General features: G+C 45.4%; 1 protein-coding gene across 1 annotated transcript in view; it reads right to left on the bottom strand.

Moving 5' to 3' along the window:
* The window catches only part of mgat4b (alpha-1,3-mannosyl-glycoprotein 4-beta-N-acetylglucosaminyltransferase B), a 120,246-nt gene extending 101,816 nt beyond the window's left edge, over nt 1-18,430 (bottom strand). Inside the window, exon 1 of the mRNA XM_082551237.1 lies at nt 17,276-18,430. Coding sequence (XP_082407363.1) covers nt 17,276-17,720 — 445 coding nt within the window. The 5' untranslated portion in view covers nt 17,721-18,430. The remainder of the gene's footprint in view (nt 1-17,275) is intronic.
* Between the last annotated feature and the right edge of the window lie 527 nt (nt 18,431-18,957).

The raw sequence follows: 18,957 nt of genomic DNA, 5'->3' as shown, positions 1-18,957 counted from the left end.
TGGACCACGGTCCTGCAGCCGCACCGACATATGCGTGACGTTTTTTCTTCCGATCTAAAATCTGATTAAAATTTCTAAAAAAAAATGTGATAAAATCTGAACTGAAGACTTGACGTGTGAGGGAGGTAATCTGCGGTTCAGGGTCTCTTACACACAGAGCAGAGGTTGTCAGGCGAGCCGAGCAGCTGGAGATAAACGACTGCAGCCGTCAGTCTGCTGACACGCTGCAGACAGTTCAGCGCACACATCAGTGAAACATCAGACACCTGCAGTGATGTCGTGTTTCCACTTCCTTCAACTAAACTTTATCTACACGCCGCTGCAAACCTGATCCGGAGCGGCGGTGGAAGGAGCGCTTGGGCCTTTCCATCAGCTCATCGCAAATTTCAAAGATAAACGAGTGCGCGTGTCTCCAGTAATCAGTTTGGTTCCTGCTCATGGAAACTTCAGCAGAGATATCTGATAACATCATAGCAATGAATAACTGTCAGTGCTGATGAGGGGCCAGTTTATAAAACAAATGTGTCTCAGTCTGTGAACTGTTACGAGTGTTGCTGTGAGGATCAGCTGAACCAGTTTTATGGGAGCTGGAATAAAAACTCTAATATGGCAGAAATGGAGGTCACAGCTGCGTTGAACTTGGCTTCATCACAATAATCCAGCTATGCTCAGCTTCTTCAAAGTGTGGCGTGGAGTTCAGTAACACTTATACACACCTCCGACTTTGACCCAACGGTGGCGGTAGAGTGCTTGAGGAAAAACATGTAGAGGCTACCTGAGACTCCACTGGCAGAAGAAGAAAGGGTATGTGGGAACGAGCATCAACCTCTGGGGCTTAAAAGCACCAATGGTGCAGTTCCTCCAACACCCACTAGAGGCTCTAGCAGTGTGTCAGTCCCCATAGACTCCCATATTAAAATATCCAACTTCAAAGCAGAAATAAACACGTTTACATCCTGATATAAAAACTCTCTGAGGCTCTACAGATAATTCCTACCTTCATAACAACTTTACAGGTGTCATTGTTTTTATAACTCACCTGTTTAAATTGTATTAAAGCTTAAGAGTTTGCATTTTTAGGGGAGTGACCTCTTTGACTGACAGGTGCATGGTGACACAGGCGACTTTAGCTGTTAGTCATCTGCTAGCCCTCACCTCAGCTAATCAGAGCCACTGAACTGGATATCTGAACCGTGTTTATGCTGTTGGAGCATTTTTAATGACATTACATGGCCAATAATATGGCTGCTGTAAGGTTACTATACAAACAGACTGTCCAGGAAGAGCTCCAGTGTTGGTGAGTAAAATTCTAGGATTTGATTTCTTAGCATTAATTCGCTCCTGTCTGTGCCAGTGGGAGCTCCTATACAGTTTACAGATGCAATTTGCTAACCTAGCTAGCTAGCATTAGCTGATAATTTGACACTTCACCCTGGTGTCCTGATAAGGTCCCCTCTGGCCGCAAAACCCAACATGGTGGCCATAACGCGTAGAAGCTTCAAAATGAGCCCAGAAACCACTGGTTGCATCCATCTTTTACATACAGTCTATGAAAAATGCTGCTACATCTGTGAGATCTTTGACAGAAAAACTCAGACTTGTGTTCGTGAATCTGCTCTGTGTTGTCTCAGTTACACACTCAGATGATTGTACATTTAAATGTAGACTCAGCAGTTCACATGTGCCTGATGGACCCATTAAAGATTACTTTTAAATCTTCTCTCCACACATGAATGAGGTGAGCTTTGTTCCCTGTGCAGCATGAAGGCAAGGACGGTTTCTCTCAGAGTGCAACCTGACCTGCTGGAGCTCCCATCAAATATTCATCAGCTCCTTTCACAGCGTCTTGGACCCTCCAGGAAACACACAAACACGAGACGGTGCGTGCGTCCGCATGATCTCATTGCATCAGTGTTCATCTCTGTTTAACACATTATCATCCCATTATGCTTCCATAACTAACGATGAAACAATAAGGCCCCATTGATGGTGGGTAATAAACTTTATTGCTCACAGTAACACGACTAACACATCAGGAACAGGAACATCTGCAGGACATCTTTGCAAAAGTGCGCATTAAACCTGAGCTTGGTTTCTCTCATCGAGGTCCGATGGATTTAGTACTTTCTGCCCTGGTCAGTGATCTGAATCCAGTCCAGTATGAGAGTAATTTCACCTCATTACTGATAACAATGTCAGCTCAAACCGCCTCCAGGATTTCATGAATGTGGATTCTGTAGGGAAATCACTAGATTATGACTTTTTCTTTTACTTTAAAAACTGCCGAATTTTATTAACTCAGAAGAGTTTCAGCCAGATTTCACTCAGGCTCAAACCTGTTCTCCTCTGTGTGTGTGTGTGTGTGTGTGTGTGTGTGTGTGTGTGTGTGTGTTTTATTAGTTTATCTTGAAAAGGATATTTTTATCTCAAGAGTCTTATTTTCTTGGTTAAATAAAAATAATGTAAGAATGAAGGATACGCCGCCTCACTGAAGAACACAATTCAGTAACACTTCATAACATAGCCGTTTAATTCCTCTGTAATTAAACAGAGTTTAACTGTATCATATTTTAAGTTACAGCGTAATTAGATTTACCTACAAATCATTAAAGGTAGGCAACAGTAACAAGTCAGGTTAATACAGGATACAAATACATTTCCATACTGTAAGTACATTTAAGTACTGCGTAACTAGTTTTAGGTAGTGTATGAGTAAGTTTACGTATTCTGTAACTTTAAATAGAGTTTAGACATCTTGATTTGTTTGACAGATCTTCAAAAGGGCCTGTGTCTACCTTTCAAAGTCAAAGTCAAAGTCAACTTTATTTGTCGATTCTGCCACATGTACAGGACATACAGAGAATAGAAATTGCGTTACTCTCAATCCCTAGATAAATAGCAAATGAACATTTAAATATATTTAAATATAAAAGTGATTAAAAATGCAAGTAAATAATTAAAAAGTAAAAATTTAAATAAATACAATTTTACATATAACAAGAAAGCTATACAATATACAATATAATGGGTAAGTGACATTGAGTGTAAACCAGGCAGAGTAGTGCAAATAGGCAAATAGTGCAAATGGAGATTTAGTAATGTACGGTAAGAGAAAGTGTAACAACAAAGTCTTATGAGGTAATGGCAGTCCAATGCTCCACAAAGTGACTGGTAACTGGTGCAGGCCAGTGAGTGAGTCAGAGAGTGTGTGTGTTTTCACAGTAAAGGTCCATGACATGTGCACCATGTGACAGCTGTAGTAGAGGAAACTGTTGCTGAAGGACATCAAAGCATTTTAGAACAGATACCAGATTGAATAACAGAAGGACTGAATCAAATCTTATCTTTGACTTTACAACTGAACTCCTGCTGCCAAAGAAACTCAAAGCTTCACAGCAGGTCACACAGAAAAAGCAGTAAAAACGAAATTTTACTGTCCACATTTATTCCAAATGTCCCTCTTACGCACACACACAGAGTTGGCTTGCAGCCGAAACCACCCAGCAGTGACAGATCGTACCATGACAACGGTCGACAGGGGTGTGTGTGCACTTTTTTTTTTTTTTTTTTTTTTTTTGTTTAAATCGGGCGGTGTTTGTTTGGGGGGGGGGTTGAGGCTATGTGCCCCCTGGGGCGAGGGCAGCAGTCAAGGTTGCAGGCTGAACAAACACGCAGGATCAGAGCGTGCCCGGATTGAATGTTTCAGCCTCGAGCTGTCAGGTGGACGTCAAGAGGAAAGTTTTTATTTTCAACACTTCAAACCTCAAACTTCAGTTGTGCCTATATTCACCCAGAGAACACATGAAGACTTAAATCTGATATTTGTAATAATCGTATGTATTTGTAGACATCAATCCTTTAACATGTTTCCTCCTTCACTTCCTTCAAAATAAAAGACCCCATTGGAGTATATAGAGCATCATTATGCAACACGGTGCCTATAGAGGACTGAGGGTTTCCATGGAGACGATAGCGGCTCCACTTCGATTCCTCAATTATAGGTGTGAAATCTTTATTAGTGAGAAACACAAACACACACAGCCGCCTTTCTTTTACCCCCTCAGAGGGTGTAACCCGATTTTCCAATAGGAACATCCATCACAACATTCCTGCTCCGCTTTTAACACGACATGATTAAAAACCTCCGTTAACCTCTAATTATTAATCAAAGTGGAAACGAGTGGCTGTTTCCTGCGCGGCCACGGATGTGGGAACGATGAGAGACACGAGCATGATTAATCAGCATTTCTTTGATCTTTTATAAAACTATTTAAAAAAAGATGTCACCGCAGATGGCGGGAAACTTTAGCGCACATTTTTTTTAAATCCTATGTTACAGTTTTCCGGTTCAGTGATGAAGAAATGTGTTACATCATTGCCAGAGGATAGACTCAGACTTATTTTGGCTAAATAATCCACACCTTCAGCAGGTACCTGAGCGTGTCTCTGGTCTGCACAGGAAGGACCGAGCCAACCGCCGCACCACTCATTCCAAAATGAAAAGTGTGACACATGGGGATAAATGACCCCCCAATTAACAAGACCATTTAAGGAGTAATCTTATTGCCACGCTGTCCAGCTTACTTCAGCCTAAACCTGCTTGGAGAAACTCGAAAACCTTTAAAACATTTAAAATGGGCCGAGGCTGAGCGAAACTTAGGGAGTGATCCTGCTAACAAAGCAAACTGCACCCAGAAGGTCGTCAACTGAGGTCACACAGACAGTAGAAAACCTGAAACCATCACTGACCCTGACAGGACGACCCCAAATCAGACCAAAGTTTCCGCAGGAGCACGATTCAGTTCCACACGGCGTGCTGACCAAAGCACGTCAACACTGCCGAGGACCGATTCACAGACAACAATTCGTGCTAAACTTCGGTACCAGAGAACATCTGGGCTAGAGGAAGAAGCTGAGCGAGATCATGTGACGTCACTCCATCGACATGTTGAAGAACAACATTCGCACAGGGCAAAGACGGCGGTGGCGGCAGGCTGAAAGCGGTCACCAGTGGGGTCATACTTTCCAAAACTTACAATGGCAGCACATCTGATCTGAGGAAACATCTGCTTAAACACTAAAGCTGCAGACTGCACCGTGTTTGACGGCCTGAAAGCCAAATTCGCCGACAGTAGGCTAAATAATTACTGAGTTGTCATAGAAACGTGTTTTTCTTTACCGTTTGTTCACATTTTAAGTGAGCATTTCTACACCGGCTGGACTGAAATGTCAGAACGCTATTTATGCTCGAGACGTGTAAGACGTCTGAAACCTCAGAATGAACAGGAACCAAAAACAGTCGAGCATCAGCGGTGTGAACGCTGCCAGACCGAGGCGGCGTCAAACGTTTCAGCCAAGAAACATTTTCAATCCATAATCTCAAAACGAGTTGAGTACCAAAGACAGATACCGCTGGCTGTGATACCAAATTCTATTCTGAAGTTTATCGGCTCAAACAGTAAACGGGAAAAAGCTTCAAATGTTTGCTGTCGATCAGCATCAGGCCTCCTGCTGAGCTCTTCAGGAAACAGAGCTTCGGTCAGGGACTACCTTCTTCGGCGTATTCTTACATGTGTGACCTCTGATTATTATCAGCATTTAAATTTTAAACAGTGACACCGTGTGAGTGAGATCGAGTTTACCTACAGATTATAAACCGATAAAGTTTGTCCCACACACACACACACACACACACACACACACACACACACACACAGCTACAGCCGTTAACAGTGTGACTGACACCTCAAACTGCAGCTTGTGTAACAGATCACACAGTTAATCTGGAGCTCACATTACACACACACACACACTTAGACTCTCAGTTCTCATATTGATCACACTGTCAAACATCCTCTCTCTCGTTACTACACTAAAGCCAGAGAAGAGGAGGAAGAGCGAGGAAATAAGGAAAGGAAACATAGACATAGGAAGCAATAAATGATGGAAGGAAGCAGAAGGAGAGGAAGCTGAAAGACAGGAAGTCAGAATAGGAAGATAAACACCAACGAGGAAAAAGAGAGGAGTCTCCTCTTCTTCTCTGGTTTTCTGACTGACAACAGCAGCTCCATCAAACCACGGAAACTACATTTTCCTTTAATCTGTCACCAGACTTCACATCTTTAAAGCTGGAACCACCTCGTGACCAGAACCAGAACCATCACCTGCAGATAGGACACGTCATTACATTTAAAGCTGTTCTGCTTTCACACTGTGAGCTCAGAGCTCAGGCTGCAGATGCTCCAAACTCTCAGTGTAGCACAGTTTTTTCTACTCTTGGATCTGCATGATGTCATAAGGAGGGATATTCCTAATATAGTCACATCAAGCATAGAAGCCCCACTGTTATGCGTTTGCAAGGGGCGGCCAATAAGAAGAGAGAGTACTTAAAGGAGGAGGAGCTAAAATGTTTCTAGCTGAACTTGGAGGCTGATGCAGACAAAGACAAGAAGGATTATTCTGAACTGTGAATCATGCAAAGCTGAACAGAGTCTGAACAAATGACGCTCAGTCATCTGTTATTGATCTCACACACACACACACATGAGAAACACACACACACCTTTTAATTGACTTTCTCCTTCAAACTGAAGGACAGGTTAATCAATACAGAAAATCGTGATTTCTGATGCCATTAATGGTTCACTTTCAGGCTATATTTTATATGGAAGACACACACACACACACACACACACACACACAGAGAACGATTAAACCAGAATAACTGAACAGACGTTTGGATCAGTTCTAGAAACAGAAACAAACTGAACAGAGGAAAGTAAAAGCCAAGGTTGTCACTGCTGAACAATGCCAGGCAGGATGTGTGTGTGTGTGTGTGTTTGTCCGTGTGTGTGTGTGTGTGTGTGTTTGTCCGTGTGTGTGTGTGTGTGTGTGTCCGTGTGTGTGTGTGTGTGTGTGTCCGTGTGTGTGTGTGTGTGTGTCCTGAGGACAAGACAAAACATGTTCACTTCGAATCTGATGCGTCATCTAATCACTATGAGTCGTCTGCTACACTGTAATCCAATCTGTGCGGGTTTGTTTGTGTGTGTCTGTCTGTCTTTGCGTGTGCATGTGAGAGAGAGGCAATCATACACATTCAGCTGCAGCAGCCCGAAAATAAAACCAACTGCAGGTCGGGAACGTTGGAACTGCAGGTCGGGAACGTTGGAACTGCAGGTCGGGGACGTTGGAACTGCAGGTCGGGGACGTTGGAACTACAGGTCGGGAACGTTGGAACTGCAGGTCGGGAACGTTGGAGCTGCAGGTCGGGGACGTTGGAGCTGCGGGTCGGACAGGCATTTCACGTCACCGTGTGGAGTGTTTTGTCGTGACTCAGAGACATTTCACAAGAGTTGAAGATAAGGAGAGAGCTTATCCCACACAGCAATTGGAAACATCTCGGTTGGAGCGAGAACATAAAGCAGGGGCATTGCTTTCCCTTGTACATCAGAGCACTCACACACGGGACGAATATGCAGTTCGTGGTGACCGACAAGCCTGCCTGGTACTCAGATGAACAAAAGGACAGTCGGGCGTTCACATGCACCGACACCGTTGGTTTATTCGACCAGGTAGCCGAAGCCATGACAGTGAAAGAGTCTATGTTATCCGAGAAAAGCAAAGCGTTTCAACACAAGACGACACGGAAAATCGTCAGAGACATGGTGATCGAAGACATCGGCCGTTTCAAACAAAACCCTTCCAAGTCGCTTTTGACTGCTTTGATGGATATTATGGACTTGCGAGCCGATGGCTTAGAATGTATGTCAACCGAAGACAGGGCCGGTATGAAACAGCTAATGTTGGCTTTGAAAAACTACACCCTCTTTTACATACCCTCTACAGCGTTGAAGTCCGTCGCAGAGGACCGCGTTGTCATACCGGTCGTGACAATGTGGTCCCAAACGGACAAGGAGTTAGAGCTACGGTTCTGTGACAAGCCCAGATCGATGTTGGGCACGTACACGGTGAATTTGATGAGCGGGAGCGCTGCTTATTTCATGCAGCAGGTCCTAATCGTGCCGGGTGTCCAAAGCTTAAACCTGTTAAAGGACATAACGGGCGATAGATATGAGTTCTGGGACATGTCTCTAGAAGTCCCCACTCATCCGGATGCTCTCACTCCATCGTTCAAGCACATACAACCGATGCAGTTGTTACGCAGCGGAGAGGACAATGACAGAACGTCTGCTACGCAGACGTGTGGGGAAACCGGAGACACCATTGCTGATGTGGAACCCATGTGTTGTGTACTGGACACTGAGTCAGCTGACCTGCAAGTCAGTAAACGACCGGGAAGCGTGGACTGTTTCTCGGACGTGGACGTGATATGCGATCTGTCGAGATTCACGTGTCACGCCGGCGTGGCCAAAACTGTGTACTTCAGACGCACGGCACGCGTGGTGAGCCGTAAGCGAGGTAACATGACACCGGTGGTTTCGTTGCGCGACCAGCAGAAGGACAAGCGAACGTTATACATATCTACCACCGCACGCTTTTGCAGGGCCTTGAAACACTCCTGCGTAAAAGGTAGCGGAGAGCTGCTGCAGTGTTGCTACACACTGCTAAACGAGCTCAGCGGTAGAGAGACTTTCCTGGCCGGACCCGAGTTGCATCAGGACATAACCAATCCTGCGCTTACCGCGTTCCTAAAACGGGTGAGCCCTCCCACCAGCAACTGGTGTAACTACACCCCAAAACACGTGGCCTGCGCGATCGAAGATCCGATAATGTGCGAGATAGTGGATCTGGGCATCAAGCTAATGGACGACAGGGTGCCCAATGCGTTTGCTGTTGCAGAGCTGTTATTGTGTAATACGCAAAAAGCCAATCAGTACGTTCGAGCCTACGAGTGGTACAACGAAGACGGCGCGTATCGCGCGCAGATTCATAGGAACAACATTGCTTTACTGCAGCAACAGTTCAAGGAAGACTGGCGCGCCCTGGCCAGCATCGACAGGCGGATTAGAGCATCGAACAGCGGTGTCATCAACAAAGCGCAAAGGCATGCAACGAGAGACCTGTTCAGGAACTTGGGCACCCACAACATAAACGACACCTTTAAGAAGTGGCAACAGCTGATAAAAGACACACCGGCTCCGAAAGACACTGCTAGAGGCAGAGATTATAGCAACATGAAAGTGCTCTTCCACAACCTGAGGGTGTACCACAACAAAATGAACAAGCTGAAGAAGAACACCAAGACCGCCGACGATATCGACGACGACAACGACGACAACAGCAACACGCCGCCGGACGACGGTAACTCCAACCGCAAAGCGTCGAACGTCTCAGTCGGATCTGCCTCGCCTAGGTCAGAAAAAGCGTCGAGACGCGACGTCGCAACCGGACCGGTATCACCGTCCCAAAAACCCTGGTGCTTTTCTATGATCGTGCCTGACAACCCCCCTTTGGGCACGTGGGTCAGAAACATAGGGACTCTATTACAAAGCGCAGCTTGGTTGTACGCAGATAACACAAGACGAGAAGCTGTGTGCAGAGTTCTCGGCTTGGAGAAAACGCTGCTGCACGAGAAATACAGTTCGGTGTTGGAACAATGGGTGTCTAGCAATCCCATCGTGGTAGAACAGCTGAACGCCCACGGTTTACAAGATAAACTGAGTTTGGCTCTGATCGACCGCTTGGGCGCCATATCGACCAAAAACTGGATAAGCAAAATCAAACGAGCTTTCACGCGTGCACCCGCAACAAAGGCCACAATTTCATCCGAGGCAAGAAAAGGCAAACGAGCTTTTGCGCGTACACTCGCAACAAAGACCACGCTGGTGGACCGTGATCAGTGCAAGAAAAGGAGAGCCAACAAAACGTCCCGCTCCAACGCTGACAGAGAAGAATTGCTTTGCCAGGAAGCAATGAGCTGCGAGGATGACGCCGATGAGGAATCTGGCCAGGACGAAGAAGAAGGGGAGTACGATTACACAGCGGCCCAAGGCGAAGAGTTGCTGGCCACGGAGGAGTATGACAAGGATGAATTGTCGGGCAGATACGATGATGACAAGCGTCTAGATCAATACGACTTGGAGGACGACTTCATTGACGACAGGAGCGAGGACGATTACAGCATCGTAGAGAGTGACTCTGACGCTTGCGGCCCTGTGAAACAGATAGCCTTCGGTCGAATTGACCGCCGCCGTCGCGCTGACGACTCTGACGCTGAGTCGGACCACGACATCCCCGAACACTCTGGTGTGCATAAAGGCGCGTTATTTTCCTCTGACTCCGAGGAGGAGGAGGAACCCGCCCCGGCGAGAATAGAAAAACGACGACGCACTTGTGTTATGAAACACCACGGCGATGAAGATGACACTGATGGTGACGATCGACCGACGACAAGTGCAAAGTTCACTAGCAAGTCGCCCGCAAAGTCTCCTACAAAGTCACCACCTAGAAAGGTAAAGGAAACGCCGATTGATCGCTTAAGCCGTAAGACAACAACCAGCAGGAAGAAGCAGCACAAGGGCGATCGAGCGAAAGGTCCAGGCAAGCGTCGGAGAAAGTCACCTTCTTTTCATTCGGATTCGGACGCCAGTAATCCCGAGAGCAAGTGCAAGTCTCCAAAGATTAAACGCCCAAGACTGAGCTCAAGCACGGACGACGGGTCCAGTGCGTGTAAGTCTCCAGAGATTAAACGCCGAAGAACGAGCGCCCCTACAGAAGACGAGTACCCCTACAGAAGACGAGTACATCGAAGACGAGTACATCGACCATGCTGCTGTGGATTTACATCGCCCTGCGGAAGACCCAGTGGCACCCGTAGAGTCCGACGGTGTTCTAGAGGACAGCGTGGACTTTTGTGGACACATCGTTGCTATGTGAGCCGGGTCGAGGGTGTAACTACAAACGCCGATTGCCCCTGTGACACCGTGGCCACTATGTCAGCCGTGCGCAGAAAAGAAAAACCGTGCCCTGGTCCTCAAAGTAGCGTCATGATCAAATATTTAGAGTCGCTGGCAAAAACAATCGATGTCAGCCAAACACTGCAACCTTGCTCTGACCGACCACCCCTCGCAACACATTCTGATCATGGCGAGCCCGCCGCGAAACGTACCCGTGTGAGCAATAGCAAAGGTACACTGTTGAAATATTTTGACAAGAAATGACATTCGTTTGTAGGCCATGTTATGTATTCAACACACGTGGATCATTGTACCGCTGTGAAACTGTGTATGTTTGTTGCCATGTTACAATGCTCTTTGCTCTTTGTGTGTATTTGAAACAATGAAAAATAATAAACGAACACGATCACTTTGCTCAGTGTGATATGTTATTTATTATACATATAACCACTATATGTTACACCTAAAGCACTATATGTTACACCTAAAGCCCCCACTCCTACTCCAAAATAACAAGGTGGCCGACCTACGGCACCGGCCGACTTAGTCAGCCGACCTGGATACATTATGCAGCCTACCCAGCCACATTATTCAGCCACATTATTCAGCCTACCCAGCCACATTATTCAGCCTACCCAGCCACATTATTCAGCCGACCCGGCTACATTATCCGGCCGACCAGGCTACATTACCCGGCCGACCTGGCCCAGCCGACCTGGCTACATTACCCAGCCGACCTGGCTACAGCGACCGACTGGGATTTACACACAAGCTGCTCCATAATCCAGATATACCAGCGGCTAGTAGACGGCATCAGCCTTATACAGCCGTCGCACGAGTAGCCGATTGAGATAAGTAGCCAGCTGAGACACAGTAGCCGACCAGGAACGAGTAGTCATCACAAGCTTTCTAAGGCTAAGCTTGGATCGCGAACATGAGCCTAGAGAAACTCGAAGCGTACAGGCACGACATAGCCGAGTGCTACGAATCGTTATCCGACATAGTTGAGGACGCCTCGGAAGCGTTCCGAGGCTACCGCTTGGAGTGCAAGTTACTCTCCACCCCGAACCTAGTGAGGAAAACCCGTACAATCATCGATCACTGTTTGGAGAACGAAGAGCGGGCCGCTAAGTTTCTTCGTATAGTGCAGACTAACAACAAGGAGTTGCACCCTCTTTCTGCAGCTCCACTGACTGGACTAATTTACCCTGAGTGCTACAACACACACACACACACAATGGTTAACTGCCATCAGTGTGTGAATCAATCTCCACTCTGCAGCAAAAACATGCCTTCATTTGGAAAGGATGGAGATGTGTGTGTGTGTGTGTGTGTGTGTGTGTGTGTGTGTGTGTGTGTGTGTGTGTGTGTGTGTGTGTGTGTGTGTGTGCGCATGCGTGTGGAGGTGTCACATCAGAAGGATGGATGAGTCACAGCAATGTGTGATTCATCGGAAATTCAGGTCTAATCAAGGTTTTGGCATCAAAACAGTAAAATGTGTATATATACAGAATATATATATATATATATATATATATATATATATATATATATATATATATAGATATATTATAAAATGTTTGTAAGATTTTCCCAAAGTGTTGTAAATAACATACGAAATAATGTAATATGACAAAAGGTTTATAAAAAAATATAAAATTTATGAAACGTATCAGTAAAATTTTCCCCAAATAAAAAAAAAAAAAAAGGAAAGAAAAGAAAAGAAAAGAAAAGAAAAGGAAAGGAAAAAAATGTCTAAAAGTTGTTCATTATTTACCAAAATAAATAAATAACTCATCTGAAAAATCTGTGAAATTTCCCCAAAATATCTAAATCTAAAAATGTAGGTCAAAAACATTCACAGCATGAAAAAAATATATAAAATGAACCAAATCTAATTTAAAAAAAATCACATATTTTCTTCATCGAAATTTAAATATATTACTAAAATCTGAAAAATATGGAAAATATGGAAAATGTGCCACAATAGAACATCGCTGAAGAGAGTGTGAATGAATTTTATGTTTGAGATGATTTTGTTTGGAGAGCTAAAGCTCCTGAAGGTCCATAAATTCAACGATGACACAGTTGTGACATTCAAACCTGATCACTCAGTTATTAACAGCAAGGCAAGAAAGTGAAACTATACGCACATTTAATTCATGCCAAACACGTCAACGTTTAAAAATATTACTAAAGATAAAAAAGAAAATAAACCAATCTAAAATATTTTTTAGTGCAACTAAAATAAGTCCAGAAGAAGAAGAAGATGTGTGTTGTGTGTCAGAGTGAAGTGTGTCAGTGGTTCAAACCATGTGTATGTGTGTTTGTGTGAGCGTGTATTGATATCTTTGTGGGGACCAAAAACTGGAAGTTTACTATACTTGTGGGGACCAGGATTTTGGTCCCTACAAGTTTCAAGGCATTTTTGAGACTCAAAATGTGGTTTTAGTGACAGGGTGACATTTGGTTATGGTTAGGTTTAGGGTAAGGGGTTAGGGAAAGCATCATGTCAGTTAGATGTTCCCACAGGGTTTGAATACCCAGTGCGTGCGTGCGTGTGTGTGTGTGTGTGTGTGTGTGTGTGTGTGTGTGTGTGTGTGTGTGTGTGTGTGTGTGTGTTTGTTCAGATTCAGGGAAAAAACTGAAACAGATCAGAGACGTTGAAGCCGAACGGACGGATCTGAACATGTCTGACTCTCTGATACTACAAGTGTCACATACACGCACACATAAACAAACACACACACACTCTTCTCCTCAATTCAAATCAAAGTGAAAGTACATGAAAGCGCAGCTGCGCACATTTAAAGGATCGCTCCGTGTTTTCTCAGCCGGCCCGAGGCGTCAGCGGCTGTCGGAGCCGAGGTCACGCTCACTGTCAGTGCTTGTCAGCTGACTGCAAACACTTAGAGAAGAATTTAAAATCCCTCTGAGGCTGAAAGGAAACAGGAACGAAAGGCGGGATAAAGGTGGTGGGTTTAGCTGGGGGTGGAGGCACCGCATCAAATTCTGCTTAAGGCCCCACTAACTGCAAACTGTCCACGTCAGACACAGAAACACCAAAAACTGATGTTTACACGAAGTGCAAAGTGAAGGAACCAAAAGCTGCAGTTCCTCTACTGTCCACCGGAGGCTCCAGCAGTGAGTCAGTCCCCATGGTTAGCATTGAAAATGTTTGATTTCTTTTACTAAAATAAGTGGTTATAATCATTTTCATACATTTACTGCAAATGTGCTCATAATGAGTTGGCACTCAGTCTTCTGAAGGTCGTAAGCTTTGTTCAGCGTGACTGTCCGGACTGATGTATCCAGGGGTGCACATAAGTGGTCCGCAGGTGTGCATTCGCTGTCAAAATAAAAGACGCGCACCGGATAAGCAGTTGCAACGCACGTTTGCATACATAAGATTTTCTGGAGGAGGACAGACATTTGTTTAGAACTCTTAAAGATGTCGAAGAAGTAAGCTCCTTTAAGCAATTACTTTGGTGTTCCTCCAAAGAAATGTCAGAAGGAGTCCGAACCGCAAAAGAAGCGCGTATTCTCGGAAAAGTGGTTGCAGGAGGTGAGCTGGCTTCAAACAAATGATGAACGCACAGAGATGTGGTGCAGAATGTGCAAAAATAAACATGTTTACAGCCTGACACACAGACTGGTTGGTCTCTGTAGATAATTGAATCCTTCATAACACCTGCACAGGTGAGAATCTATTTTATAACTCACGTTTTTCATTTATAGTAAGTTTGCGGTATTAGGGCCGTGGCCTCTTTGACTGACTATCAGCTGTTTAAATCACCAGATATGTCTGCTGATTGTTCATGTTGAGATTAAAGTTGTTGTTTCCTCCAAAAGTCCTGATGTGGACGAGTTTGTAGACGACTTTATGTCTTGTGATACGACAAACATTGTCTATACTGGACGAGGGTGTAACCATCACTATCCTTGCATCAATCCAGTGTGAGCTCTTTCATTTTGCACGAATCCGTCCAGCTGTGGTTCTAACTTCTGACCAGATGCCAAGTTCTGCACCAGCGTCCTATCACCACACCGTGCTTATGAGCTAAAACAGAAATAACAAGGAGAACACCCGTGGTGTTCACGAAAGCAGACGATCCATGACGAGCAAAACTACGACTGCTTCCCTTAGTCTCACGCCCACCCACCAGTGTGCGCCGTGATAAAAAGCAAGCGTACAGATGCTGAGCTTCCAGCTGTTTGGAAAGCTGCTGCACTGTATCGCAAACCAAGCGCCCCCTTTTACCAAAGAGGGTCTCACGCCAGAGAAAAGATCATGTGAGACCAATCGCAAACTGAGCACTCCTTTCACAGCAGATACTGATCTCAAACTCCACCCCTCTTGCAGGCTGGAGGGAGTTTCGATCCAAGCGCTCCTGTGGACCCACAGCTGCAGCTGACAGCTGAGCCTGCAGAGCTCCTGGGAGCAAACACCCACAGGTTAATAACTACGTGCACACACACACACACACACACACACACACCAGGCCTGCGTGTGTGTGTTAATCTCCGCTTTGTTTTTGTCCCTTTTTTTTTTTAACAAACCCCTAGATCAGTCTACTCACCCCCAGTATAAACCAAACGCACCTCCTCACAAACATGCCATCACCTCAGCTCACAGCGCTCCTTCCTCTGACCTCTGAACCAGCTGTACTTCCACTTCACCTACCACCACCCACCTTTCACTCTCTCTTTCTCTCTTCTAGCACATAATGGACAACAAACTAAGCGCTCTTTTAACTTGAGGCTCGACTCTGGCAGACTTTCAGTCCAAACTTTCATCATCATCGTCACATTTTTCTGCTCCTGCACAAATAAACACAGCATCAGTGTAACCACAACTAAATCAAACCAACCCCACCTCTCATTTCCACATCAGATAGAAAACAAGCGCTCCTTTCCAGCATCCAAAGCTCTGTTCTTCCTCATTCTGAAGCTGTCAGATGGCAGGTGTGAGTAGTTGTTTTCCACAAAGTGCAAGGCGGGGCTGAAACAAAATCAAACCAAGCCCACTGTCCTCCATCTGGAACCCCACCCATCCATCCAACCATCCATTTACTTCCACTTATCCAGTTCAGGGGTTCCAGGAGCCTAAAAAAAGAATCAAGTGCTCCCTTCTTTACCCGTTCCTCTTGCATGCAAAAGCTTTAAGGTTTACTCGAACTGGAGACAGACCTGTAAATAAATCAAACCAACTCCTCCTCTCAATGAAATAAACCCCTTTTTTCCTCCAACCTGAGCTGGTACATGGTGCAAGTGCTCCTTTCCAGCATCCAGCACGCTCTTCCTCCTCAGTCTGAAGCTCTGAGATTGCGGTGTGACCTCACAAATCAAGCGCTCTCCTATATACCACGGAAGCAGGAGCTTCAACTGTTGTTCTCCTGTTCCCAACTGTACTTAATCTGGTGTGTCATGTGTCTGAAATCAAACACTTCCCTTATCTAAAAGCACAAAGTGAAGCTGTAATCAACTCAAACCAACCCTCCACTGTCCTCCACCTGGAAGCTCATCTCTCAGCTGAGGGATAAATCAATCAATCAAGCGCTCCCTTCATTATCTCTTCCTTTAACCTCGACGTTCAGGAAAGATAAAGCTGAAACTAAATCAAACCAACCTCTCCCGCAGTGCCCTACTACACCTGTATGTGGTGTATGCATGCACCCCATGTAACCTGAATGAAACAAACCCCCTCTTTTCCTCCATCTCCAACCTGAGCTGGCATGTGGTGCATAGGAAACCAAGCGCTCCTTTCCTTATGCTCTGGAGTTTCCTTCACCTGCAAAGCATCCTCTCTGAAACACAGAGAGGGGTTGCAACAAAAATCAAACCTACCCCTTCTACTCTCCCCTCTTTTTCTACCTCTGGCACGTGGCACATCACAAACCAAGCGCCCCCTTAGATCCTATAGGTCGCCTTCACATTTTTCAAAATTGAAAGTACAACAAAATCAAACAGTCTCTGAAACATTATTCACGCCCCGCCCCCGTCTTCTTATAGCAAACCGAGCGCCCCCTTCTGCCTCTCCTAATGAAAAAGCCCCCCCCCACACACACACCCACCATCATTTCATCCTGGACCCGGACTCCCCTGCTTGGCGGGGAGGCACAAGCGCTCCCCTCATTGCCCTCACGCTTTCTGCAACAAAATCCCCCCCCTCCCGGCCCTCCCCTCTCGTGGACCCTCTCCTCTTGCAGCTGGCACGTGATGCGTCTCAAACCGAGCGCTCCCTGCACCTCCAGCCTCGCATCAGCACACCATCATGCGTTTTTTTCCTGCAACATCCAAAACCAAACGACCCCCCGCCTCCCCTCCACTCTCTCTCCCCCTAAACAAACACGTCATCAACACACACGTGCACGCGCGCACACACGCAGATGCGCACACCGGGACACACCGGCTCTTACCTCTGGAGCTGCTGAAGGCGGTGTACCAGGACAGGGAGACCAGCCCGCACAGCCCGAACAACAAGACCGTCAGGAAGGAGACATTTCGGAGCCTCATCTCCGGAGCCCCGGGAGCATGTCCGCACCGAGAGGGGGGAGCAGGGCAGCGCGTGGATGGAGGGAAAGGGGGAGGCAGGCGGAGACAGGTAGACGGAGAGAGCCACAGAGACGGAGAGACGGGCGGAGCTGTTGCTGTTTGAGCAGCAGCGGAGAGACTGAGGAGAGGGAGAGAGAGGGAGGGAGGGAGACAGGGGGAGGAGACAACCAGGTAGAGAGACGTGAGGAGAGAGAGGGAGTCAGAGGTCTGAATTTCTCCGGAGCTCGGAGTTATTCCGGTGGTTTCCTCACAGGCAGAATCATCGTAAACACGTCGGGTTGCTTCATCGTGTCTTACGTAATGACTCATGTAACGGATTGAAAGGGAGTTTCCACCCGGCGTTACTTCAAAGCGCCGGCGTCCCGGGGAGAGGCTCAGAGTTCAGCTTTATTCACTAAAGCACGACCTCAGGCCCCTGAAAATGACTCCGGCAGTGACCTGTGAGCAAGGGCTTGGCAACGGCGGGGAGGAAGAACTCTCCGTTAACAGGAAACAGCCCAACACAAAACAAATGATCATCAATTGAGTTAAAAAAAACAAAAACAAATCCTCATGCATCACGGAGCCGTTAGCAGCTTTACTGAAGAGCGTTAGAGAGTTAATGTAGGTTTTATTTTATTTCATTTGGACTTTTTGTCTTTTATTCAGTTTCATTGAGTTTCCAGAATGGATTTTTTTTTGTCTCAGTATAGTTTTGATCATTCGAAAATGCTTCTTTTCATTTTATTTATTTATTTATTATGATTGTGTTTTGTTTTTTTCATTAGGGACGTCCATCAAGGCAAGCTGAAATAACATTATTACTCAGGATGTTTCCTCCGTTTTGTTTTCAAAGTTCACAAAATCATTTCATTTATATTCGATTTTATTAAAAGTCCAGTTTTTATTTGTTTTTCAGTTCAGGGGTGTCCAACAGCCACACTGAAGCTGTTCAGTAATAGATTTTTATTTATTTATTTTAATAAAATGAAAATTCCAGTTTTTTCACTGCTAATTAGAACTTTTTTTTTTTATTGTTCCAAAAAAAAAAGAATTTTGTGTGAATTAACAGAAACTTTCTGTGTTATAATTAGAGGACAGTCTGGGCAATGAGCTGCTAGAATTTTCTCTAGAAATTTTACACATTTCTTTTTTATAAAATTAAAGGGAAACAGTCGTGCTGGAAAAACTGAGACATGTTGTTGAAATTGGCTTCTTTTTAAGATGTGGATCTCGTTAAATTAAATTAAGTAGTTAAACTTCTTCACAGTGACAGAAAGTGAGGTTTTATTTAGTGGCCCATGTATGGTCAAAGGGTTTGACGTCCCTGTTTTAGGTAACTAAAATGTTTTTTCACATTTAGTTTTAGCCAACAGTCATAACTTTGGTTCAGGGTCACCTGATCCAGCCCTAACTATATGCTTTAGCAAAAAGGAAAGTTTGAAACCTAATCTTAAAATTAGAGATAGTGTCTGTCTCCTGAATCCAAACTGGGAGCTGGTTCTATAGAAGAGGGGCCTGAAAACTGAAGGCTCTGCCTCCCATTCTACTTTGAAATACTCTAGGA

This window comes from Aulonocara stuartgranti (genome assembly GCF_965226115.1).
Source record: "Aulonocara stuartgranti genome assembly, chromosome: 2".
NCBI classification, from domain to species: domain Eukaryota; kingdom Metazoa; phylum Chordata; class Actinopteri; order Cichliformes; family Cichlidae; genus Aulonocara; species Aulonocara stuartgranti.
Note: the sequence above shows the minus strand (reverse complement) of the source record. Positions and strands in the feature narration are given on the sequence as shown.